At 41.8% G+C, this 27,516-nt stretch overlaps 1 protein-coding gene across 1 annotated transcript; it reads left to right on the top strand.

Moving 5' to 3' along the window:
- Positions 1 to 223: 223 nt before the first annotated feature.
- Positions 224 to 26,945, top strand: slc15a2 (solute carrier family 15 member 2). Its single transcript, XM_024407163.2, has 23 exons — positions 224 to 360; positions 2,034 to 2,080; positions 2,417 to 2,504; positions 8,905 to 9,046; positions 12,301 to 12,393; positions 12,505 to 12,604; positions 14,580 to 14,670; positions 14,796 to 14,873; positions 18,547 to 18,629; positions 18,816 to 18,899; positions 19,191 to 19,280; positions 19,752 to 19,796; positions 20,026 to 20,061; positions 21,737 to 21,825; positions 22,706 to 22,787; positions 23,032 to 23,157; positions 23,506 to 23,670; positions 23,827 to 23,873; positions 24,077 to 24,184; positions 24,425 to 24,521; positions 24,770 to 24,913; positions 25,317 to 25,421; positions 25,702 to 26,945. The coding sequence occupies exons 1-23, from the start codon at positions 345 to 347 to the stop codon at positions 25,930 to 25,932; spliced, it is 2,187 nt and encodes a 728-aa protein (XP_024262931.1). The 5' UTR covers positions 224 to 344; the 3' UTR covers positions 25,933 to 26,945.
- The last annotated feature ends 571 nt before the right edge of the window (positions 26,946 to 27,516 follow it).

Below are 27,516 nucleotides of genomic sequence, written 5' to 3'. Positions count from 1 at the left end.
CAAAAACCCAAACAAGAACTCTATTGTGCATCCAGAATCTGGTTTACAGGCAGGTTCCCACACAGTCCAGACTCTGCTGGGCTATATGAAAGTAAAGTAAGATCTGCTATTCTGCTGACAGTAGCAGATATGTACAGAACAGCCCTTGAAGTCAGAAATTCATGGATCTGGAGTCGAATATTAACTAACGGGTTGAACATATGTTATAAGAGAGCTGCGTTTTCCAATGCTGCGCAGTGCGCTCAGTCACAGAAAAGAGAGGAACGGACTTGGACGCACGTCAAGAGGTCCACCGACCGATGCGACGCTAGTGTGCCAAAAACACTCCAGAATAAACAGAGGAAATGGAGAAACGAAAGGGTAATGCGAGTCTTTTTATTTGATCCATGGTCCATGCATTTTTGAAGGAAAGAGTTTTACACACAAACTTTGTTATCAATAGTTTTCAGTTTTTTTGTAGTGACAAATGGTGAATGACTGTCGTTATGCATGCCAATGCTTGACAAGATGGATGGATGTAGGCAAATGTGTAACATGTGCTCGATTTATAGAAATGCTGAAATATGTGGAATTTGTCATTTTGCATTTAGTGTTTGGTTTTCACTGCAAAACTTCTGAATATGTTTTCCATCACATCTGTCTATTTGCAATGGAACTGAGTCAACAAGCGCATCATCAGAACGTTTGTATTAATTTGACCTATTATTACCATAAACCACTCTCTTCTTATAGGCCATAGAGCGTAATAATAATGAGTAGTCAGTCTGGCGTTAATTAATATTTTATTATTAATAGTCAGTATGGCTATTCCCAGAAATTATGCACCTTATTGACTAGTATTTGTCACTGCGTGAATACTGCAATACGGGTTGGATTTCATTGCATTTGGCAGAAGGCCTGCATTTATGAGAGATTATGCTTAAAGTAACTGTCCAGTAAAAATCTCACTTTTAAAAGTTCATATTCTGTTAACTCATACTCAAATAATGTTGTCCTATCCTGTACTGGTACTTGTAAATAATGTTGTCCTATCCTATACTCATACTCAAATAATGTTGTCCTATCCTATATTGGTACTTGTGGCCAAAGCCTACATTGTAGAAAAAAAAACACTTCAAAAACCCCACCTCAAACCTATATCTCAAACAGGAATTTAAAAAATGCTTACTATTTCCTGATGAGGATGAGCTGGCCAATCAGCGGTCTACTTTAATTAATATTTTTATGGACCAGTATACACCCACACCATTCTGTTGTTGGGGTACACCCACACCATTCTGTTGTTGGGGTACACCCACACCATTCTGTTGTTGGGGTACACCCACACCATTCTGTTGTTGGGCTACACCCACACCATTCTGTTGTTGGGGTACACCCACACCATTCTGTTGTTGGGCTACACCCACACCATTCTGTTGTTGGGCTACACCCACACCATTCTGTTGTTGGGCTACACCCACACCATTCTGTTGTAGGGGTACACCCACACCATTCTGTTGTTGGGCTACACCCACACCATTCTGTTGTTGGGGTACATCCACACCATTCTGTTGTTGGGGTACATCCACACCATTCTGTTGTTGGGGTACATCCACACCATTCTGTTGTTGGGGTACACCCACACCATTCTGTTGTAGGGGTACACCCACACCATTCTGTTGTAGGGGTACACCCACACCATTCTGTTGTAGGGGTACACCCACACCATTCTGTTGTTGGGGTACACCCACACCATTCTGTTGTAGGGGTACACCCACACCATTCTGTTGTAGGGGTACACCCACACCATTCTGTTGTTGGGGTACACCCACACCATTCCAACACAGAAAAGCTGCTTTTTTATCATACATCATTTTAAAAAGTGGAAGGAAAACGATTTCACTCATATTGTAATTAATTATAGGTCTTATTTCATAAAAATCTGGAAATACTGGACAGTTACTTTAAATGTAGATATAGTACGTCATGTCATGTACATGCATCTTGTAAATGCAATACCCCCAATGTTAAATTCTTTTGTGATTTCCTTACAGAACATGAGTTGAAAATTCATGAAAATGGAAAGACAAGCAAATCACCGGTAATTTTTGATATTTCTCTACTTTCATGTTTCATTGCACTATATCCATAGGCCTGTCTTTGTTTTCTGGGTTTCTTAGTTGAGCAACATTTCAACAATAATTTCTTCTTCTTCAGACCTTAGACTTGTCATTTCTTTGTACCATGAATGGATAATGTCATAATTGTATTGTTTAACTGATTGTAGAATGGATATTGGATACTCCAGTAAACTGTGCATACAGTCTTTATGTACCCTCTCTCTTTTTTTCTCTCCCTCGTTCTCTCTGCATTTATATCTCTTGCTCCCTTCTCCCCTCTCTCTGTCCCTCTGTCTCTCTTTTTCCTTTCTTCTCAGAAACTATGTGGGACCAACTATCCTGTCAGCATCTCCTTTATAGTGGTGAATGAGTTCTGTGAACGCTTCTCCTACTATGGCATGAAAGGTATAGTAACCTATAATTAAGAATGTTTCTCCTAAGAACCTAAGAATATAATACAATTGTTCTCCTAAGTAAGAACCTAACTAAGAACATTACTAAGAATGGTTCTCCTACAATGGCTTGAAAGATAGTTCACCTAATTAAGACACAAACAAGCGAAATGAGCAGGCAAGTGCACATCTGACAAAGTGAAAATGTAGAGTTTCCATCAACTTCGCGTGCACTGTAGAGATCAAAGACCGCCGCAGTTCGTGGAGTAGTAGGTGAAACCATTCACTTCAGGAAAAGGGGTGATATAAATAAAGCTTCCGTTCATTATGTGTTGCTGAATTCATAAGAATATTTGCTGCCATTGTAGTAAGGTTGGCAATACGAGAGGTCTTTGGACTTACCATTTTTGTATTATTTTCTATGAAAGAACAACTGGTGGGTTTTGAGTGCTTCTCCCCTATTTGGGATGTTGGTCTGCCTGCTCTTCAGTGTGAGAGAGGTATTCTGAGAGCGTTTTTGTGTCTCCTGCCTCTGTATATAATACGTTTTAAAACTGTATAACACAATAGTGTCTTTGGAAAACGGGTTCATATATCCTGATGTCAAAAACGAATGTGACTATGTATATATTTATTTTGCCGTTAATGTATTTAAGACATATTTCGGCAAATTAACCAAGTTTTTGCTGGTTTAGCTAGCCATGTTAATGACGAGTTAACTAGCAGCGTTGGTCACTGCACTACAATGTCACTCTATCTATTGCTTGCAGGTGATTTGCTAGCTGGTGGTTTATTGAAATATTAAGTGAATGTTTATTTTCTTACTACCTTAAAAGGTTTATGTAAAAAGGGTTGTACTTGTGCTCTGTATATATGGATTAATATCACTTCAGACTGAGAGTATGTATCACTACTGTTGCTCTTATCTAAAATATATATTGTGTTCTACCTAACCAGTGAACGTGTGGCTGCGACCGTCATGTCAAAGCCTGTTATCACTGTTTGATATCTTTTACTGCAGGTATGCTTTTCTGTATTTTCTTTAAGACAACGCATACTATACGATCACTTTGTGTATTGAGTCAGAGATATTCTGAGAGCAGTGAACGTGTGGCTGTGACCGCCCTGTCATCACTGTTTAATATCTTTTACTGCAGATAAAAACCGAGTCAATCTGATGTGTGGGTGTCCATGTGCCTTTCTTCTGGGTGGCTATGTGAAGTTGGTTACACACAGATAGGGCTCAACAGCTGTGGCCCTCCCATTAGGGGCACCGCCCCACTTTGACTGGTCCAAAATATATATTTTTTTAACTATACTGAAAAAATATATAAATGTAATATGCAACCATTTCAAAAATGTTACTGAGTTACATATAAGTTCATATATGTAAATCAGTCAATTGAAATAAATTAATTAGGTCTAATCTATGGATTTCACTTAACTGGGAATACAGAAATGCATCTGTTGGTCACAGATACATTAAAAAAAGGTAAGGCGTGGATCAGAAAAGCAGTCAGTATCTGGTGTGACCACCATTTGCCTCATGCAGCGCGACACATCTCCTTCGCATAGAGCTGATTAGGCTGTTGATTGTGGCCTATGGAATGTTGTCCCACTCCTCTTCAATGTCTGTGCGACGTTTCTGGATATTGGTGGGAACTGGAACACTATCATTCATGTCGATCCAGTGCATCCAAACATGCTCAATCGTTACATTTCTGGTGAGTATGCAGGCCAGCTTCTTGATATGCCACACCAGTCAGGCGGATGGCTTATCTTGGCAAATGAGAAATGCTCACTAACGGATGTAATTTGAGAGAAATTATATTTTTGTGCGTATGAAACATTTTTATGATCTTATTTCAGCTCATGAAACATAAGACCAACACTTTACACTTTACATGTTCAGTGTAAATAAAATATATATAATTCATGGATTATGCTTTAAATCCTCATAAAAGTGTGGTAAATATGTACTTTTTCATGTTTCAAAAATATATTGTTCAAAACAAGCTGTTCAGTTACTACTCTGCTCCTCAGTAACTGCCAGCAGCAGCAGCTCTACCTCCGTGGGCGCATGCGAACATGGATTGTTTTCCACCTATTTGCTTATGAGGGCGAACTGACCCAATGAAATCTCAGGAGCATAAATTATAACAGCAAAAAGTAAATGGACCATTCTGGGCCCCTCAAATGTGCGTCTGTTCAGTCACAACATCTTGTTCTGCTCTAGTCTCCCTACCAATGACTCTCTTGCATCAGACGGCTTACTTCCGCATGTGAGACTAGATCTGCTCTATCAGGTACAGATGGCCCTAAAGCAAAAAACGAATTCTAATTAACATGTAAATAAATAATCATAACAGTCATGGTAACCTGGGACCTGATAAACCGGACAACTACACCCAACAAGTGTCGAAGGACAGGGATACACTCGCTAGAACTTTCCCATAGCGGATCTTTAACACAAAAAGCATGCCCAATTGTATTTTTTCCCACCATGTTGTTCATCAGGTTCTACTGTAAGTGACAGGGCAACATGTTGTGTGGACTAAAACAGTATACAACTGTGTGTATCACAAAGCGTAATCAAATTAATTAGCCAGCTACAGTCATTTTGAGAAACATTGAGAAATAGTTTGGTAGATTGTTTGGTCAAATGAACTAGTTACCTAACTTTGATAAGCAGCTAGCTAGCTAGCTATAGCTGCTAGTAACTTGCTTGCTAGTTAGCTCCCATGCCAATTTCAAGTCTTTCTAAACTAATATCTGACTAACTCAGAAATATGAAGTTATTTCAGAATGAAAGTTACCTGGCTAGTGCATCATGCTTTGTGACATTATATTAGCTAGATATCCCCAGTTAAGTAATGCTTGTTGTGTTCTTCCTGGTGCACTTATTAGTTTGTGACGTGAGCTAGCTGCTCATTCTAAATAGTATAATCTAATCTGTTCAAAACATTGGCAGCATGTGCAGCAGCGATCATTCGGTTGAAGTCGGTGTATGTATGCTGTTGTTCAAATGCACAGATCACGTGATATATCTTCTTAAAGAAAAGTCCAGTATTCAGCCAATCAGTGGCTTCCACTGGGGCTCAACCAGTGCCTGAGCACCTGCCCTTTTGCCCTCCTATGAAAGTGCTCTTGTAGCTCCCTGGATTGAAAAAAATGTTATAATGTACTTTTACATTTTATTTTGAGTCTCTTTTCATTTTAAATGTAACGATTTGCACATCAAGCTAGATACTTTCATAACCTCTTGAATCGCCTCCTCCGCCCCAAGAGCACACTCGTTTGACTTGCATGCAGTGGCCACTGGCTGTGGGTGGCAGGAAGGGTGCCGGGCAGACATCCACATTTTAAGTTGGATCTGACATGTGTCATTTGTTATTTTGAGCATGTCTGTGCATGGCCCTGGTCATGAGAAGCAGCAAACGCCCATGTCAAATGCAATAAGTCAATGAGGCCATTTTGACAGAGGGTCCACACTATGTATCCATTTTGGCCTCAGACCTGAACTTCATTTCACTTGATCTAGACCCCCTGTCTGTCTGTCTGTCTGTCTGTCTGTCTGTCTGTCTGTCTGTCTGTCTGTCTGTCTGTCTGTCTGTCTGTCTGTCTGTCTGTCTGTCTGTCTGTCTGTCTGTCTGTCTGTCTGTCTGTCTGTCTGTCTGTCTGTCTGTCTGTCTGTCTGTCTGTCTGTCTGTCTGTCTGTCTGTCTGTCTGTCTGTCTGTCTGTCTGTCTGTCTGTCTGACTGACTGCCTGACTTACATCCTTTCCTGTGAAACACACTTAAAGAAAAAAGAGATAAATGCATCCCAAATGACACCCTATTGATTATGTAGTGTTTTAATAAGTAGTGCACTATAAAGGGAAAAGGGTGCCACCCGTTGAACGTCAATGTTAAGTGGATGGGCATATAAAACATATCTTCACGAGAGTGCCATGAACAGTAGGTTGTAATACCTTACACTGTTAGAAAGTCACATCATAGATTTCATTTTCAAATGTCATGCTATGAACATTTACAATTAACATGATATAAGATTTGTGCTGCCTAATAATGTTTTATATACAGTTGAACTCGGAAGTTTACATACACCTTCGCCAAATACATTTAAACTCAGTTTTTCACAATTCCTGACATTTAATCCTAGTAAAGATTCCCTGTTTTAGGTCAGTTAGGATCACCATTTTATTTTAAGAATGTGAAATGTCAGAATAATAGTAGAGAGAATGATTTATTTGAGCTTTTATATCTTTCATCGCATTCCCAGTGGGTCAGAAGTTTACATACACTCAATTAGTATTTGGTAGCATTGCCTTTAAATTGTTTAACTTGGGTCAAACGTTTCAGGTAGCCTTCCACAAGCTTCCCACAATAAGTTGGGTGAATTTTGGCCCCTTCCTCCTGACAAAGTGGGTGTAACTGAGTCAGGTTTGTAGGGCTCCTTGCTTGCACATGCTTTTTCAGGTCTGCCCACAAATATTCTATAGGAATGAGGTCAGGGCTTTGTGATGGCCACTCCAATACCTAGACTTTGTTGTGCTTAAGCCATTTTGCCACAACTTTAGAAGTATGCTTGGGGTCAATGTCCATTTGGAAGACGCATTTGCAACCAAGCTTTAACTTCCTGACTGATGACTTGAGATGTTGCTTCAATATATCCACGTAATTTTCCTGCCCCATGATGCCATCAATTTTGTGAAGTGCACCAGTCCCTCCTGCACCAATGCACCCCCACAACATAATGCTGCCACCCCTGTGCTTCATGGTTGGAATGGTGTTCTTTGGCTTGCAAGCTTCTTCTTTGCTGTGCGGCATTTCAGGTTATGTCGATATAGGACTCTTTTTACTGTGGATATAGATACTTTTGTACCTGTTTCCTCCAGCATCTTCACAACGTCCTTTGCTGTTGTTCTGGGATTGATTTGCACTTTTCACACCAAAGTAAGTTTATCTCTAGGAGACAGAACACGTCTCCTTCCTGAGCGGTATGATGGCTGCATGGTCCCATGGTGTTTATAGTTGCGTACTATTGTTTGTACAGATGAACGTGGTACCTTCAGGCATTTTGAAATTGCTCCCAAGGATGAACCAGAGTTGTGGAGGTCTCCCATTTCTTGGCTGATTGTGGAGGTCTCTAGGTCTGGGCTGATTTCTTTTGGTTTCCCCATGATGTCAAGAAAAGAGGCACTGAGTTTAAAGGTAGGCCTTGAAATAGGTCCACAGGTACACCTCCAATTGACTCAAATGACGTCAATTAGCCTATCAGAAGCTTCTACAGCCATGACATAATTTTCTGGAATTTTCCAAGCTGTTTAAAAGCACAGTCAACTTAGTCTATGTAAACTTCTGACCCACTGGAATTGTGATACAGTAAATTATAAGTGAAATAATCATTCTGTAAACAATTGTTGGAAAAATTACTGGTGTCATGCACAAAGTAGATGTCCTAATCGACTTGCCAAAACTAGAGTTTGTTAACAAGAAATTTGTGGACTGGTTGAAAAACGAGTTTTAATGACTCCAACCTAAGTGTATGTAAACTTCTGACTTCAAGGGTAACTAGTGGTCAGGGAAAATCTAACGACTGGTGGACTGCTCAGTCCTAGTGGACTGCTCTCATTCGTTGTAGTCTCTCTCCCCCTGTGAACGTAACACAGTGTTGGCCAGCAACTCTACTGATTCATCACAATCTCATCTTTCATCTATTTTTAAGTTTGTCCCTCTGTGATGAACAAAGTGGTTTTGTTTCACATCTTCAAACTGTTCAATTTTTAACATTTAATTCTATATAAATTGATGTGTGTTTGTCATAGAACGATGGAACTACTTTCTAACGTTCCAGTAGACTCTCAGTTTGCAGCTATATGCAGCTTATGTGCCTGTGATGTACCGTTCCAACACAAATTGACAGACAGTCCAATCAGTGAATGCGCGATAAGGTGGTACTCCCAAGTCTCCAATGGCTGTGGATATATGACCGGATACCCCAGAGTAATTTGAGGCTAAATTAATTGAAGCAGTCAAATTCGTTGTTGATTGAAACCCACTGTAACAGAAGTTGATTAATAAGCCAATAACCTTGATATGACTTGATAAAACAATTACATTATAACGAAAGTCTCCTAAATAGGGGACTTAAAGTTTAAAAGGTTTTAAGTGTGTTTCCTTATTTTCAGTAGTAAAGAGTTTACATAATCTCATCCTTATTTTCAGTAGCAAAGAGTTTACGTAGTCTCACATATAAAAAAATACATTGTCAGTGAGATAGTAGGTCTCAAAATTGTATCTGGTGAATTGTATTGTACGCTAATTGAAAATAAGAACAGAAGACTGTTTAGCCACATTATTATATTGCAAAACTCTGATCCCTAACCTGGTGCACACTGTGTTTCATTGTAGCGGTGCTGACATTGTACTTCATCAACTACCTGCATTGGGACCCGAACCTTTCCACAGCAGTGTACCATGCCTTCTCCAGCCTCTGCTATTTCACTCCTGTGCTGGGGGCCCTCATCGCTGACTCTTGGCTGGGCAAGTTCAAGTGAGTTAGATGTAGAAGCCACTTTCAAAAATATATATATTTATTTATATTAATTTCACCTTTATTTAACCAGGTAGGCTAGTTGAGAACAAGTTCTCATTTACAACTGCAACCTGGCCAAGATAAAGCAAAGCAGCGCGACACCAACAACAACACAGAGTTACACATGGAATAAACAAACATACAGTCAATAATACAATAGAAAAACTCTATATACAGTGTGTGCAAATTATGTAAGATAATTGAGGTAAGGCAATAAATAGGCCATAGTGGTCGAAATGATTACAATTTAGCAATTAAACACTGGAGTGATAGATATGCAGAAGATGAATGTGCAAGTAGAGATACTGGGGTGCAAAGGAGCAAAAAATAAATAACAGTATTGGGATGAGATAATTGGATGGGCTATTTACAGATGGGCTATGTACAGGTGCAGTGATCTGTGAGCTGCTCTGACAGCTGGTGCTTAAAGTTAGTGAGGGAGATATGAGTCTCCAGCTTCAGTGATTTTTGCATTTTGTTCCAGTCATTGGCAGCAGAGAACTGGAAGGAAAGGAGGCCAAAGTAGGAATTGGCTTTGGGGGTGACCAGTGAAATATACCTGCTGGAGCGCGTGCTATGGGTGGGTGCTGCTATGGTGACCAGTGAGCTGAGATAAGGTGGTGCTTTACCTAACAAAGACTTATAGATGACCTGGAGCCAGTGGGTTTGGTGACGAATATGAAACGAGGGCCAGCCAACGAGAGCATACAGGTCGCAATGGTGGGTAGTATATGGGGCTTTGGTGACAAAACGGATGGCACTGTGATAGACTGCATCCAATTTGCTGAGTAGAGTGTTGGAGGCTATTTTGTAAATGACATCGCCGAAGTCAAGGATCGGCAGGATAGTCTGTTTTACGAGGACATGTTTGGCAGAATGAGTGAAGCATGCTTTGTTGTGAAATAGGAAGCTGATTATGGATTTAATTTTGGATTGGAGATGCTTAATGTGAGTCTGGAAGGAGAGTTTACAGTCTAACCAGACACCTAGGTATTTGTAGTTGTCCACATATTCTAAGTCAGAACCGTCCAGAATAGTGATGCTGGACGGGTGGGCAGGTGCGGGCAGCGATCGGTTGAAGAGCATGCATTTCGTTTTACTTGCATTTAATAGCAGTTGGAGGCCACAGAAAGAGAGTTGTATGGCCTTGAAGCTCGTCTGGAGGTTAGTTAACACAGTGTCCAAAGAAGGGCCAGATGTATACAGAATGGTGCCATCTGCGTAGAGGTGGATCAGATAATCACCAGCAGCAAGAGCGACACCATTGATGTATACAGAGAAAATAGTCTGCCTGAGAATTGAACCCTGTGGCACCCCCATAGAGACTGCCAGAGGTCCGGACAACAGGCCCTCCGATTTGACACACTGAACTCTGTCTGAGAAGTAGTTGGTGAACCAGGCGAGGCAGTCATTTGAGAGACCAAGGCTGTTGAGTCTGCCGATAAGTATGTGGTGATTGACAGAGTCGAAAGCCTTGGCCAGTCGATGAATACAGCTGCACAGTATTGTCTTTTATCGATGGCGGTTATGATATCATTTCGGACCTTGAGCGTGGCTGAGGTGCACCCATGACCATCTCGGAAACCAGATTGCATATCGGATAAGTTACGGTGCGTTTCGAAGTGGTCGGTGATCTGTTTGTTAACATGGCTTTCAAAGACCTTAGAGAGGCAGGGTAGGATAGATATAGGTCTGTAGCAGTTTGGGTCTAGAGTGTCTCTCCCTTTTGTAGAGGGGGATGACCGCGGTAGCTTTCCAATCTTTTGGTATCTCAGACGATATGAAAGAGAGTTTGAACAGGCTAGTAATAGGGGTTGCAACAATTTCGGCAGATCATTTTAGAAAGAGAAGGTCCAGATTGTCTAGCCTGGCTGATTTGTAGGGGTCCAGATTTTGCAGCTCTTTCAGATCATCAACTATCTGTATTTGGGTGAAGGAGAAATGGGGGAGGCTTGGGCAAGTTGCTGTGGGGGGTGCAGGACTATTGACCAGGGTAGGGCTAGCCAGGTGGAAAGCATGACCAGCCGTATAAAAATGCTTGAAATTGAAATTCTCAATTATCGTGGATTTATCGGTGGTGACAGTGTTTCTTTGCCTCAGTGCAGTGGGCAGCTGGGAGGGGGTGCTCTTATTCTCCATGGACTTTACAGTGTCCCAGAACATTTTGAAGTTTGTGCAGGATGTAAATTTCTGTTTGAAAAATCTAGCCTTTGCTTTCCTAACTGCCTGTATATATTGGTTCCTAACTTCCCTGAAAAGTTGCATATCGCGGGGGATATTCGATGCTAATGCAGTACGCCACAGGATGTTTTTGTGCTGGTCAAGGGCAGTCAGGTCTGGAGTGAACCAAGGGCTATATCTGTTCCTGGTTCTCCATTTTTTGAACGGGGCATACTTATTTAAGATTGTGAGGAAAGCACTTTTAAATAATAACCAGGCATCCTCTACTGACGGAATGAGATCAATATCCTTCCAGGATTCCCGGGCCAGGTCGATTAAAAAGGCCTGCTTGATTAAATGTTTTAGGGAGCGTTTGACAGTGATGAGGGGTGGTCGTTTGACCGCAGTCCCATTATGGATGCAGGCAATGAGGCACTGATCGCTGAGATCCTGGTTGAAGACAGCAGAGGTGTATTTGGAGGGCAGGTTGGTTAGGATGATATCAATGAGGGTGCCCGTGTTTACAGATTTGGGGTTATACCTGGTAGGTTCATTAATAATTTGTGTGAGATTGAGGGCATCACGCTTAGATTGTAGGATGTCTGGGGTGTTAACATGTCCCAGATTAGGTCACCTAACAGCACGAGCTCTGAAGATAGATGGGGGGCAATCAATTGACATATGCTGTCCAGGGCACAGCTGGGGGCAGAAGGTGGTCTATAGCAAGCGGCAACAGTGAGAGACTTGTTTCTGGAAAGGTGGATTTTTTTCTACATTTAAGTAGAAGCTCCAGTTGTTTGTGCACAGACCGGGATAGTAAGATACAACTCTTTGGGCTATCTCTGCAGTAGATTACAACGCAACCCCCTTTTACAGTTCTATGTTGTCGGAAAATGTTATAGTTAGGGATGGAAATTTCAGAGTATTTTCATCCCTTAAAGGGAAATGTACTCTGTTTGATCTATTGTGGTTTCAAGTATTCTATTCTATTCTATTATTTTCTATTCTAAGCTAATTGTGAAAGTAACTACTGTGTGTCATGTCATCCACAGGACCATTATCTACCTCTCTGTTGTCTATGTGCTCGGTCACATCGTCAAGTCTGTTGGGGCCATACCGAGTGTGGGGGACTCAACCATACACATGTGAGTAGTTGATCACTGATTGATTAAGAGCTAGAAATGTTGCCCTGTAAATGTGTTGACCAATCTGACATCTAACGCTGTGCTCTGTGTGTGTATGTGTGTGTGTTCTAGAGTACTGTCTATGGTGGGTCTGATCCTCATAGCCTTTGGTACAGGAGGTATCAAACCCTGTGTAGCAGCGTTCGGAGGTGACCAGTTTGATGAAGAGCATGTAAGAGACTATTATATCCAAAAATGTATACAAGGGTTGGAACTTTTCAGGGAACAGAACCAAAAAAACGGAAAATAACGAAATTATTTGAGGAACAGAACCCAAACCGGAAACGAAAGTGACCTATACTGTTCCGAAACAGAAACTTTATTTTAAAGGCATGGGAAATGGTAAATAACGTCATTTTACATTCCGGGCATTTTTTTCCAGTCCCACAAAAATTACAACAAAGAGCCTATGCAAAGCCCTCACTCTGTCACTCAGAAACTTATTCCAGTGTCTTCCTGTCAGCTGGAAATCTTTGCCAGTGGGTATGCGTTATCTGTAGGGTTCCCCCCCTTCTGAAGCATAGGTTACATTGTAGCCTACTGACAACATTACAAGCATGATCCATAAATGAGGAAGAGTTGTCTAAAAGAATGGATTAGCTTTTTCAATGCTAGTTAAGGATACTATAGTTATCACATTTCACAGTGGATTTATTAACTACAAAATGTAAAATGGGATTTGAATTGTATTGCTGCCAGCTGGAAATCTTTGCCAGTGGGTATGCATTTATGTGTAGGCTGCCCCTCCCCTCTGAAGCTTGTTAGCTTGTTAGCTTGTGGACCAGAGCTAATGTTTGCTCTGGTTCAACGTTAAACCAATGCTGAAGATCAAAGACGTTCCTCCATAGAAGCCGCTGGCAAAATTTCAGTAGCATCTCACGCCCTTCACTGTGACTGACTGTTTTTCTTTCACTATGATTGAAACTATGCTGTTACGGCAAAATACAATTAGCTCTTAATGACTTTCCTATACAGATTAAATCGCTTACCCGCTCCAAAGCAAGCTGTTCTATCCGCACTGATTGGTGAAGCAATTTAATGTCAAGCTAAATGTAAAAAAAACATGCCTAGAAGGCCAGCATCCTGGAGTCGCCTCTTCACTGTTGACGTTGAGACTGGTGTTTTGCGGGTACTATTTAATGAAGCTGCCAGTTGAGGACTTGTGAGGCATCTGTTTCTCAAACTAGACACTCTAATGTACTTGTCCTGTTGCTCAGTTGTGCACCGGAGCCTCCCACTCCTCTTTCTATTCTGGTTAGTGCCAATTTGCGCTGTTCTGTGAAGGGAGTAGTACACAGCGTTGTACGAGATCTCCAGTTTCTTGGCAATTTCTGGCATGGAATAGCCTTCATTTCTCAGAACAAGAATAGACTGACAAGTTTCAGAAGAAACTTAGAAACTTTCTTTGTTTCTGGCCATTTTGGGCCTGTAATCGAACCCACAAATGCTGATGCTCCAGATACTCAACTAGTCTAAAGAAGGCCAGTTTTATTGCTTCTTTAATAAGCACAAAAGTTTTCAGCTATACTAACATAATTGCAAAAGCATTTCTAATGATCAATTAGCCTTTTAAAATGATCAACTTGGATTAGCTAACACAACGTGCCATTGGAACAGGAGTGATGGTTGCTGATAATGGGGCTCTGTACGCCTTTGTAGATATTCCATTAAAAATCAGCCATTTCCAGCTACAATAGTAATTTGCAACATTAACGATGTCTACACTGCATTTCTGATCAATTTGATGTTATTTTAATGGACAAAATGTGCTTTTCTTTCAAAAACTTCTTTCCCAAACTTTTGAACAGTAGTGTATATCTGTACTTTTTTGGGGCCCGAAACAGTTCAGAACAGTGGAACGAAGAAAAAATAATAATACTTCTGTTCAGAACAAAATAATTAAACTATTTTCAGTTCCAACCCCTGCTTTCATACCGTCACTGCAATATGTGAGGGATGGTTCAATCTAACATCTGTGATTACTAAAATGTGTTTTGTTGAAGGGCTATTGAAGTAGAAATATGATAGAAATTCAGCCATGAATGGAAGAAAACAACTTTATTTAGCTATAAAAGAACTAATCTAAATTGATTTTCTGATATTAAAACAGTGTTCACCATCATTGGTTTTCTCCCCTCTCACCTCAGACAAATGAAAGGAGGAAATTCTTCTCCATTTTCTACATGTCCATCAATGGTGGGAGTGTCTTATCGACACTCATCACACCAATATTGCGAGGTTCGTGTCAACATTAACCTTAATCCTAACCTTAATATTGCGGGCTTTGGCCTCTGAAATTGCATATGGCTGCTGCATAGATAGCACAGCATAACTGTACTGTATGTGTGTTCTAATACTTGCAGGAGATGTGCAGTGTTTTGGTGGTGACTGCTATGCTCTTGCCTTCGGAGTACCAGCGATTTTGATGGTCATTGCTCTAGGTGAGTGTACTCTCTTCTTCACACCTCTTCTTATGAAGCCAGTCTGGATTTCTACTTGAGACTAGAATATACCCAGTTAGTAAACGTGGTAGAAAGGATGTTATAACTTTACCAGATTACAACCTTGCCTGCTGGGTAAAGTATGTATTGAATGCATTCAGCACAGGCATGGTTGTGCAGCAGACGTGTATACATGAGCTACTTTTCACATAGGCAAGCTACCATTATGGGTCACAGTGGGGGGCTGTGGCCCCCGAGTCGGAAAACAGAGTTTGTTTTGATAGAGCATGCTTTAGCCTGGCAGAGGCAGTGAACCCTAAAGAAGAATGGGATTCTGAGGCAGTCAGCAGAAAGACCCTAATGGCAGGAACACCGATGTGTGTGTAGGGCCTGGTAAACATGGAGCCTCGCCAGTCAAAACAACACGGAACTGTGTTAGACACACACAAACATGCATAGTCACACACTCACGCACACACACACACACACACACACACTCACGCACGCACACACACACACGCGCACGCACGCACGCACGCACGCACGCACGCACGCACGCACACACACACACACACACACACACACACACACACACACACACACACACACACACACACACACACACACACACACACACACACACACTTACAGATGGCTGGTATTGGCTAATTGCTGGTCTTGTCCATTATAACATATGCTTGATGTAGCGGTAGGTGGGTTACAGTAACAATACAAACAGGACACACATGTTGTTGACATATGTAAATACAGTCTGTAGGTCTTTTGGCTAATTTGTTTTAGTTCCTAAACAAATGTAATCTACCCAGATAGCACACATCATCAACACTCTTCAGTGTGTAGTCAAGAAGTTTCCTATAACAGAGAGTAAGGGTCTTGATTACTTCTAACCATTCGGGGATGACCATGGGTGGAAAAAGCTTATCTAGGAACTCCTAGAATTCCAATTTTTACATGCCAAAAGGACTTCACTTCGGGAACTCATTGGGAACTCCCACACGTCCGTCTCCCCTCAGTTCCCCCTTGGTCTGACAGAAAGACAATAGTTTGTTTGCAGTTAGGGAGTGTGCTTTGGAGGAGACCAACACTCATAAAACTGTATTGCCATAGTACATTTACAATCAGTTTTTTTTGTGTATTTTTTGTGTATTTTTTGTATTTATTATTTTACCCCCTTTTCTCCCCAATTTCGTGGTATCCAATTGTTTTTAGTAGCTACTATCTTGTGTCATCACTACAACTCCCGTACGGGCTCGGGAGAGACGAAGGTAGAAAGTCATGTGTCCTCCGATACACAACCCAACCAAGCCACACTGCTTCTTAGCACAGTGCGCATCCAACCCGGAAGCCAGCCACACCAATGTGTCGGAGGAAACACCGTGCACCTGGCAACCTTGATTAGTGCGCACTGCGCCCGGCCCACCACAGGAGTTGCTAGTGCATGATGAGACAAGGACATCCCTAACCCGGATGACGCTAGGCCAATTGTGCGTCGCCCCACGGACCTCCCGGTCGAGGCCGGTTACGACAGAACCTGGGTGCAAACCCAGAGTCTGATGGCACAGTACAGCGCCCTTAATCACTGCGCCACCCGGGAGGCCCTACAATCAGTTTTTTAATAACCAATGTATAATAAACTCAGCAAAAAAATAATTGTCTTCTCACTGTAACTGCGTTTATTTTCAGCAAACTTAACATGTGTAAATATTTGTATTAACATAACAAGATTCAACAACTGAGACATAAACTGCTCATAATAAACATTGCTAAAAGATACAACTGTTATGCATGGAATTTTAGATCCTCTTCTCCTTAATGCAACCGCTGTGTCAGATTTCAAAAAAACTTTACGGAAAAAGCAAACCATGCAATAATCTGAGTACAGCGCTCAGACAAACAAATCAAGCCAAACAGATATCCGCCATGTTGGAGTCAACAGAAGTCAGAAATAGCATTATAAATATTCACTTACCTTTGATGATCTTCATCAGAATGCACTCCCAGGAATCCCAGTTCCACAATAAATGTTTGTTTGATCGATAATGTCCATAATTTATGTCCAAATACCTCCTGGTTGTTCGCGCATTTAGCCCAGTATTCCAAATTCATGACGCGCGATCAGTCAAAACGTTCCGTTACAGTCCGTAGAAACATGTCAAACGAAGTATAGAATCAATCTTTAGGATGTTTTTAACATAAATCTTCAATAATGTTCCAACCGGAGAATTCCTTTGTCTTCAGAAATGCAATGGAACGCAAGCTAACTCTCAAGTGAACGAGCGTGGCCAGCTCGTGGCTCTCTGGCAGACCTCTGACTCATTCCCCTCTCATTCGCCCCCACTTCACAGTAGAAGCATCAAACAAGGTTCTAAAGACTGTTGACATCTAGTGGAAGCCCTGGGAACTGCAATATGACCCCATAGACACCGTGTATTCGATAGGCCAAGAGTTGAAAAACTACAAACCTCAGATTTCCACTTCCTCATTGGATTTTTTTCTCCGGTTTTTGCCTGCCATATGAGTTCTGTTATACACACAGACATGGTTCAAACAGTTTTAGAAACTTCTGAGTGTGTTCTATCCAAATCTACTAATTTGGGCACGCTTTTCATCCAAAATTCCCAATGCTGCCCCCTACCCTAGAGAAGTTAAGTACTGCAGTGCATCTCCTCCTCATGGACTGCACCAGATTTGCCAGTTCTTGCTTTGAGATGTTACCCCACTCTTCCACCAAGGCACGTGCAAGTTCCCGGGCATTTCTGGGGGGGATGGCCCTAGCCCTCACCCTCCGATCCAACAGGTCCCAGACGTGCTCAATGGGATTGAGATCTAGGCTCTTCGCTGGCCATGGCAGAACACTGACATTCCTGTCTTGCAGGAAATCACGCACATAACGAGCAGTATGGCGGGTGGAATTGTCATGCCGGAGGGTCATGTCAGGATGAGCCTGCGGGAAGGGTACCACATAAGGGAGGAGGATGTCTTCCCTGTAACATACAACTTTGAGATTGCCTGCAATGACAACAAGCTCAGTCCCATGATGCTGTGACACACCGCCCCAGACCATGACGGACCCTCCACCTCCAAATCAATCCTGCTCCAGAGTACAGGCTTCGGTGTAACGCTCATTCCTTCGACGATAAAAGTGAATCCGACCTCACCCCTGCGAGACAAAACCGCGACTTGTCAGTGAAGAGCACTTTTTGCCAGTCCTGTCTGGTCCAGCGACGGTGGGTTTGTGCCCATAGGCGACGTTGTTCCCGGTGATGTCTGGTGAGGACCTGCCTTACAACAGGCCTACAAACCCTTAGTCCAGCCTCTCTCAGCCTATTGCGGACAGTCTGAGCACTGATGGAGGGGTTGTGCGTTCCTGGTGTAACTCGGGCAGTTGTTGTTGCCATCATGTACCTGTCCCGCATGTGTGATGTTCGGATGTACCAATCCTGTGCAGGTGTTTATGGTTCACTGAACAAGCATGGGAAACAGTGTTTAAACCATTTACAATGAAGATCTGTGAAGTTATTTGGGATTTTTACGAATTATCTTTGGAAGACAGGGTCCTGAAAAAGGGACTTTTCTTTTTTTGCTGAGTTTAGCACAACTTCTACTCAACATCTACTCAAACTCCACTCGTTATATGTTTATGTCTTTGTAGTTGTGTTCATCTCTGGAAGTGGGATGTATAAGAAGAGTCCACCGGAAGGGAACATCTTGTTGGATGTGTGTAAGTGCATGGGGGTAAGTCATCCATCTCTCACTCTCTCAGCAGTCATATACTTCCATAGAAAGATGTCACTCGTGGCAGACTGTTAACATTGCTGGCCAGCACACTTTGGTTCTGGGTTCTGAGATTACAGAAAGATAAACCTCTGTCCCTGGGCTGAATATTGTACCATGACTGCTCCTGTTCCCTCCACCCTACAGTTGGCCATCAAGAACCGTTGGAAGAGCTCTAAATATGACCCTAAGAAGAAACACTGGCTGGACTGGGCAGAGGACAAGTATCCGGTATGATTATCAAGAATGAAATAACTTTTTCTGATTAACTCCAGTGACGACTAGAATGACTTCATGGAGCTTTTAACTGCCCCCATTAACTGTGTTTCAGATTAAGATATGATAAGATAATATAAAGATAAGAAAACGCTATTGTCCCTAACATTTTCATAAAATTGCATTTAGTCTTTGGTGATCTGGCATACAGGTGAACGTCTACAGGAGAAGGTATATGTGTATGTATAAAGAAGTCTCTCCTGATAGTGACCCATAATGTATGGTTTCCTATGTGTTTCTCTACAGAGACGTCTGATCCATGAGATTAAGATGGTCCTAAGGGTTCTAGTGCTCTACATCCCTCTGCCCATGTTCTGGGCTCTGTTTGACCAGCAGGTAAGGACCCAACGCTTACCCTTACCCTAACTAGCCTCACGAGAACAGTAATCACCACCCTCGCTGTTAAAAAGCCCCGGCCTAAGCAATTCCATTCATGATTCCGAAACCCAAGATACAGTCCAATACAATGGGTATGGACTAAGTTAAGACAGTAATTTCAACCAGCTTTGCCCTCTGGGACCCCAAGTTCTGCTTGCCTAAGGCTCCTCTCCTCTCCTCTGGCCAACAACAAACAGCACCACACTACCATCTGATTAGGGATAACTGCAAATTCCAAACACACATATAACATTTCGTTTGGCTTTCCATTAGGCATGTTAGAACCCAAGGACATTGGATTAATGAGGTCTGATTATGCCATTGAAGTGAATGGTGATGGCGAACCAGCTATCCAGTGCCATAGAATACAATGAATGGGCCAGTGATAACATGATAACATTCAGCCGTCTTTGTTTTGTGATGCTGTAGGGATCCCGTTGGACTCTCCAGGCCACGCGGATGAACATGGCCTTCGTAAGTTACTTTTTCTTTCTTTCAATGTACAGTACATAAGAACAGTGGTATGAGTCTCGCAGTGAATGGTCTTCGTAAGTTTATTTCTTTGTGTAGCAATGTGCTTTACAACTGTGGTAAAAGATGATTGTACAATATTTATGATTTCATAGTATTCTGAATTGTTTTATTATCGTTGACTGTAATCTGAAATTGAGATCTTGTTGTAAAATCGGTCTCCATGTTACAGGGATCAACATTTGTCCTGAAGCCTGATCAAATGCAGGTACCTACAGTTCCTTACTCTCTTCCCACTCTCTGCGCGGTCGACAGAAAGCCGATGTTTCCAGTTTTCAGGGATACAGTATTTCAACCTATCTTCCGCTTCCCCTGAAAAATGGATATGGGGTCTCCGCTCAATAGTTTCTTTACTCACTTCCTAACAGTACATAATACATTACTACTGCTTATAATCTTTATACTAAACTCAGCAAAAAAAGAAACATCCCTTTTTCAGGACCTTGTCTTTCAAAGATAATTCTTAAAAATCCAACTAACTTCACAGATCTTCATTGTAAAGAGTTTAAAAACTGTTTCCCATGCTTGCAATGAACCATAAACAATTAATGAACATGCACCTGTGGAACGGTCATTAAGACACTAACAGCTTACAGACGGTAGGCAATTAAGGTTACAGTTACAGTATGAAAACCTAGGACACTAAAGAGGCCTTTCTACTACCTCTGAAAAACACCAAAAGAAAAATGCCTAGGATCCCTGCTCATCTGCATGAACGTGCCTTAGGCATGCTGCAAGGAGGCATGAGGACTGCCGATGTGGCCAGGGCAATAAATTGCAATGTCCTTGCTGTGAGACACCTAAGACAGTGCTACAGGGAGACAGGACGGACAGCTGATCGTCCTCGCAGTGGCAGACCACGTGTAACAACACCTGCACAGGATCGGTACATCCGAGCATCACACCTGCGGGACAGGTACAGGATGGCAACAACTGCCCGAGTTACACCAGGAACGCACAATCCCTCCATCAGTGCTCAGACTTTCCGCAATAGGCTGAGAGAGGCTGGACCGGGGGCTTGTAGGCCTGTTGTAAGGCAGGTCCTCACCAGACATCACCGGGAACAACATCGCCTATGGGCACAAACCCACCGTCGCTGGACCAGACAGGACTGGCAAAAAGTGCTCTTCACTGACGAGTTGCGGTTTTGCTCATTATGTGCGTGATTTCCTGCAAGACTGGAATGTCAGTGTTCTTCCATGGTCAGCGACGAGCCCGGATCTCAATCCCATTGAGCACGTCTGGGACCTGTTGGATTGGAGGGTGAGGGCTAGGGCCATTCCCCCCAGAAATGTCCAGGAACTTGCAGGTGCCTTGGTGGAAGAGTGGGGTAACATCTCACAGCAAGAACTGGCAAATCTGGTGCAGTACATGAGGAGGAGATGCACTGCAGTACTTAATGCAGATGGTGGCCACACCAGATACTGACTGTTACTTTTGATTTTGACCCACCTTTGTTCAGAGACACATTATTCAATTTCTGTTAGTCACATGTCTGTGGAACTTGTTCAGTTTATATCTCAGTTGTTGAATCTTGTTATGTTCATACAAATATTTACACATGTTAAGTTTGCTGAAAATATACGCAGTTGACAGTGAGAAGACATTTCTTTTTTTGCTAAGTTTAGAACTGTAACCATAGGTTATCTCTCTCATGGCCTTGACTAAGATCACACTTGTTTTCTCCTGAACCCAAACCCTTTTATAATGGATATTACCACCATAATGCTATCTTTTTATTGAGAACATTGAGCACAAATATTTACTGGTGTCTTTTATAAGTATGCTGCATTAACCTTTATGATTTTATGATATTTTTAGGGGATTTTTTATTGTCATTTACAGGCGTGTGCCCTGTGTTTTGTTCTTGCTTATTTTTTCAGATGTTAAACGCTCTGCTGATCCTCGTGTTTGTGCCTATCTTTGACATGGTTGTGTACCCACTCATAGGCCTGTGTAGGATCAATCTCACGTGAGTGGACCTTGTGTGTCTGAACACTAGCTGTCTCATCCTTGCTTCGTCCGTCCTTATTTCCTCAATTCCTTGCCTTTCCTATCAAAGCTCATTGGAGGAGGGACCTTGGATCATCTTCTCCAATGCGTTTTAAGGATAATTGGGGAAGCAAGGATGAAGGAAGCAAGGCTACGTTTTCAGATATAGCCTGTCTCTAAACGAGCGGAAGCTTTAGCTGACGGTGGACACTACAGCGTTCCACAGTCATCTTTTATGAGGAAACTAAGGGAGTAAGGAATGGTGCAAGAACAGGCATCATGTGGCTTACACAGCTGCCTGTTGGCCATAAAGAAAACATTTGTAGCTGCTCTACCAAACCTTGTGATCTTATCATGTCATAGAGATGGGTGAAAGATACGTGGAAACAATGTCGTGCAAACGTCTTCTCCTACATAGATATAAAACAACTGACCAAATGAGTCATTTCTGAGAACAGAAATTGTTGTTACTGTGTAGTAGCAACTGTGTAGTAGTACGTGGTAACAACTGTGTTAGGGACAATGTTGACCAATGTGAGTTGACCGTCAAGCACTCTGTTAAAGGTGCACTCTCGAACGTTTGTATAAATTCAGCCAGTAGTTTTGAAAGTGGTGCTCACAAGCCAAAAGGGGTCCCCGTGTTTTGTGTACTACGTCATCAAATCATATACATCCATTTCGTATGCTTTGTTATGTCATGCAGAAAAGGTTATCCAATTCGTACTATATGTAACGAATTTGTTGTGCTTAAGATCCTAGAGGGCATCTTTAAAAGTCTATACGTGTAGTGTAGTGTAAGGTATCTAAAGGTAGTGTGGGGTCAGATTGTTTGATTGTCAGATTCTTCCATCTCTTCTCAGGCCGCTGAAGAAGATGGCTGTGGGTATGATCTTTGCAGCGCTGGCCTTCGGTTCTGCCACCTTGGTGGAGGTCAATGTCACGGTAAGACTAAACATCTCTGGCTCAATTTCACTTTAGATTTTGTTTGTATAACTTGCCAAAGGCCAGAAAAATCCCTAATCGTGTTTTTGCAAGATTATCATAATTCTCAATAACTTCTGAAACGACCTCTTTAAATCCATAGTGACAGAATCATGGCGTTTTACCCTACCTATAGCAGCTGTAGCTGTGGGAAGAGACTACCTTGATTCTAATGTCCCCTCTATCTTCTCTTTGCCTCTGGTAGAAAACGGTGGTGGAGCCTGCGCCACAGGGACAATGTCTGCTACAGGTCTACAATCTGGCTGTCAGTGACGTCAAACTGAACATCTCCGGGAGTAACCTCTTCTCACAACCCATCAAATCCTATGAGGTAAACTAGATTGGCAGTTTTGTAAAACAATACAACAGTAAAGCACATTACAGGATGTTTTACTGTAACCTAACCATATAATTAATGTACCCATGAGGGTGTGGCCAAATTGCTGTGGTCTGGGTGGCTTTGTACATTCCTGTAATTCTATTTCTATGAACTTAACTTAAATTGATAATGCTATGCGTATAACACATCATGTATTTATAAACGTTGACAGCAGCTCTTACAGAAAGCAGTCCTACCAGATAGGAGTGTGTTCTTCTGGGGTCAGCGTGTCTTTTGTTGTGGCTATATAGGTGAACATAAACCTTGTCAATTCTTTCTGCCACTGTGTCTGTCCATTAGGATCCACCAGCATATCAGCATATTCAACTAGGGGGACACAACAAGACCATCAATATGGGGGTCACCCAAAATGAAATCCTTTACCAGTGTGTCCAGACCTTCACAGAGCAGAAAGCCTACACTCTCGTCCTGCACAACAATGGTTCTGGGATTGTGTGTCAACTAGTGAGTCTGAAGTCTGATCTGAAGCACCATAATGATTACAAAAGTTATTGAACGATGTGGTAGCTCTTCTTAATAGCCTACTACAGAAATCATTTCTGTATTTCCAACTTTCATGATCTGTTCTGTTTATTTTTTATTTATTGTTTCATAATATAGGCGACAGACAACATACATAAAAGTGAAAAAATGGAAGCATACCTGAGGTAATGATGTTTCTATGTCTGAATTTAACTGGAGGAAATAATAAGAATTCATCATCTTGTGAATCATCTTGTACAATGGAAAAATACATGTTCCCCATGACTCTCAGCTATAGATCAATCAATATACTTTATCCCATCTCTGCATACCTGCATTAGAAATGTATTGGAGCTGAAGCATTTAACATGGTCACTGTCTCGAACAGATTCATCAACACACGGAGCGAGGCTGTGAACATAACAGTAGGTGCTGTGGATTTTTACGTACCTGCTGACTATGGCATATCTCCCCATAACAGTGTGGAAAGAAAAGAGTGAGTATGACTTGCATATTTCCTTTCCAATGCAGTTCATCTTAACAAATATTAAAGTATCTCATCCCAGTCCACTGACAGAATATCCTATAATTGATATTCCTAATTTTCTAACATTGAAAATCTGACTGATATATTATCAAATCGGTAATAGATACAATACTAGATCATATCTCAGTATCCACAGATCACTTTTACCTCTGCCTTCTCTAAATCCTTCACCTATCCCATCTCTCACAGGTACACAAATGATAAGTGTACATCAGGCTCACAGAATTTCCTCATCACCCTGGGCCTGCTTGACTTTGGAGCCTCGTACACTGTCATTCTCAAAGGAGTGAGTCAGGCCACTGGCTTTACATGAGACCACAAAATACCATACTGTAGATACTATATGTGTTTCCTGCTACAGCCTGAAGCCAGTATAACTATAAATACCTGGACTAGCACAGTACTAGCTACCTGGTAGTTAAACTAGTAAGTGTATGTGATCCCTGCGATAATTGAACCCACAACCTTGGTATTGTTAGCATTTTCAGTGCCTGCACTGGCATACAGTACTAACCTCCTCTACTTTTTTTCCAGGACCCTGGAGAGATCATTCTCCAGAAAATGGAGGATGTGAAGGCCAACAATGTCCACATAGCCTGGCAGATTCCACAATACGTCCTGATCACAGCGGGAGAAGTCATGTTCTCCATCACAGGCCTCGAGTTCTCCTACTCACAGGTCAGTAGTTGTCTTCATCGCAGGTCAGCAGTGATTAGTAATTGGTTATTGGTTGAGTATTGATAATAAGCCTAAAATGCCTACATACTGTAGGTACCTCTGATTATCTGAAAGAATTGGGGTGTCCAATATGATGAAAATTCTACCTAGACTTTCAGGGGGCAAGATGAAGCTAAAACTATATTGCTTATACCAACCTGAACCCTTTCAGATCTACATGAAATGCATAGGGGGATTACAAGGTTATGGGTTGATTATTTGGAATTCCGCCTTTACAAGGAGAGAATATAATGTTTGAGTAAAGAACGTGTGCATCATCGTTAATATCACCCAAGAGCTGTGTGATCTGTCCCTGCTTTTCCCCACCAATGATAAACAATATGTTGGTCTATGTTCAATACAGGCCCCAGCTAACATGAAGTCAGTGCTGCAGGCCGGCTGGCTGCTGACTGTAGCCTTTGGCAATGTCATTGTGCTGATCGTCGCAGAGGGGGCAGGTCTGGATCAGGTAAGTCTCAGTCCCAGTAGTAGAAGAGTGCTTTTGTTTTCACTGTGCTGTTTAGAAGATCTTGTCATTGCACCATTGAACCCATAGACTGCATAAAACAGTTAAAAACACAGAACCAAATGTCTGTGGTAGTCCACTAGAGGGCAACCAATCACAACATCATTACTGTCTTGGTCCCTTTCTCAAGTAGAGTACACCAGGGTAATAAATATGGCCTTCAAATAACAACATAGGCCTGTGTTAAATGTGTTTAATGTTGAGTCGAACTTCTAATTCCCAGTGGATGGAGTTCCTGCTGTTCGCTGGCCTCCTGGTGGCAGTCTGCATCATCTTCTCCATCATGGCTTACTTCTACACCTACGTAGATCCTGACGAGCTAGACAAGCTGTTCCCAGACAAGACAGTCAATGACGACGATGAAGACAACTTGAAAAAGAACCAGAAATACCACATGGACCAGACAGACAACAGTATGTACTTGAACCCAATAGAGAAGCGCACTAAGATGTAGCTTGGTGACTGACGTACTGTGTTACGACTTCCCCCTCGATAGACCTGTAAGCCCCTATTGTGGAATGTTTTCATGCATTGGTAAATCGAAGCAAAGCATTACGATTTGGTGAATGCTGTTTGAGTATATTTTGACTGAGCCTTACCGTATGTAGTTTGTTGTTGTCACACCCTGTCTGTGTGATCTTATGTACTAACCAGAGTTAGCACTCCAACCTAGACACCTCAAAATCCACAGGTGAAACCAGGACCAGTAGGAACAAAACAACATTGTTGAAATACTTTATGGCAAAATAAATTGAATTTTTGTGAATTTGTAACATTTGACAGAATTTTGCAGTACTGCACATAATTAAACAAACGTTAGCTTCCTGTTTATAATGTTGTTCATAGTAGACAAGGAACACAACTGTCTCTTACAGTTAATGATACATGAAAGGGAACCTATCCAAAAACAACACAATAACAGAACATTGTAAAAATGGTCCCTCTTCATACTGGCTACTTGAGACAAAACTGGAGTAGACTGAAGTCCAGTAATACTTGACTAAACCAAAGTACAGATGACAAAGGCAACAGTAAACATGTCGTCCCGAACAAATGATGCAGTGCCACCAGCTTGGGCTAATTGAGATATTGTATGTGACTAGCAAATTTCTGTTAATTACTATAGCTCCACGCCTTGGCCAATCAGTGTAATTTTGTAAAAGCCGGATCTCTGCGGCAAGACGCATCATTCACCCAATTTTCGTCAGAATTGGCCCGGTGGTGTCTGAGATATTGTGTGTGACTAACGTATGAACAAAAGGAAGGATGGAGACAAATCCACAGTCCCCTCCCCAATTTCATCACGGGGGACAACTATGGAGTCAGGGAAAAGTCTCAAGGCACTCTAGAGAAGACATGCTGCTCCTAATCATCAGCATAACATTTTCTAATCTTGAGAAACATTTTCTTGTAATTTTACTGTAAATAAAAAATGAAATGCTAAATAAAAAGGTGTACATTTCTCTAGTTGAATATTTTATACTTTTATTTCTGGTGGTGTCACTAGAAAGCTTACTACTCTTATGGCTTTGCAGGACTAGCTCACTGTTGATGGAATCGGTATGCACATTTATAATCTTTACTCATTCATGGTTTTGGCTCGTGGGATTTCCTTCCCTTATCACAGATCCATGACTACCGACAGAAAGCAATCATACCACTTCCTAGTAATGGACATATTACATCCATCACTCCTTAGACAACCTTCATTAATCACTGTTTCATAACAGGCTGCCATTCTACCATTCTCTCTGAGTTCCAAATGGCACCTATAGGGCTCTGGTCAAAAGTAGTGCACTAAATAGATAATAGGGTGCCATTTGGGATGTAAACAGCTGGGGAATGTAATGCAGAAAATGTAGCCTACGTCTGAGAGATATCACTATTATTACAAAGATTAGGATCATACAAAGTCATTCTAAGTGCTATTTGACTGCTATTTGCTCGGTGTGTATAGAATTAAATGAATTAAACTAATAGCACAAGACAACAAAACATGGTAAGAATGTAAGAAATAATCTTGTCTTGGATTTGACCT

This window comes from Oncorhynchus tshawytscha, linkage group LG03 (genome assembly GCF_018296145.1).
Source record: "Oncorhynchus tshawytscha isolate Ot180627B linkage group LG03, Otsh_v2.0, whole genome shotgun sequence".
Taxonomy (NCBI): domain Eukaryota; kingdom Metazoa; phylum Chordata; class Actinopteri; order Salmoniformes; family Salmonidae; genus Oncorhynchus; species Oncorhynchus tshawytscha.
The sequence above is the reverse complement of the archived record's forward strand: the minus strand, read 5'-3'. Positions and strand labels throughout refer to the sequence as shown.

Excerpts from the sequence above, each read along its gene's own strand:
- slc15a2 (XM_024407163.2), top strand. Across the intron at positions 18,630-18,815 it reads ATGTGTGTAAGTGCATGGGG|TTGGCCATCAAGAACCGTTG; the intron begins GTAAGTCATCCA and ends TCCACCCTACAG. Across the intron at positions 22,788-23,031 it reads TGGTGGAGGTCAATGTCACG|AAAACGGTGGTGGAGCCTGC; the intron begins GTAAGACTAAAC and ends TGCCTCTGGTAG.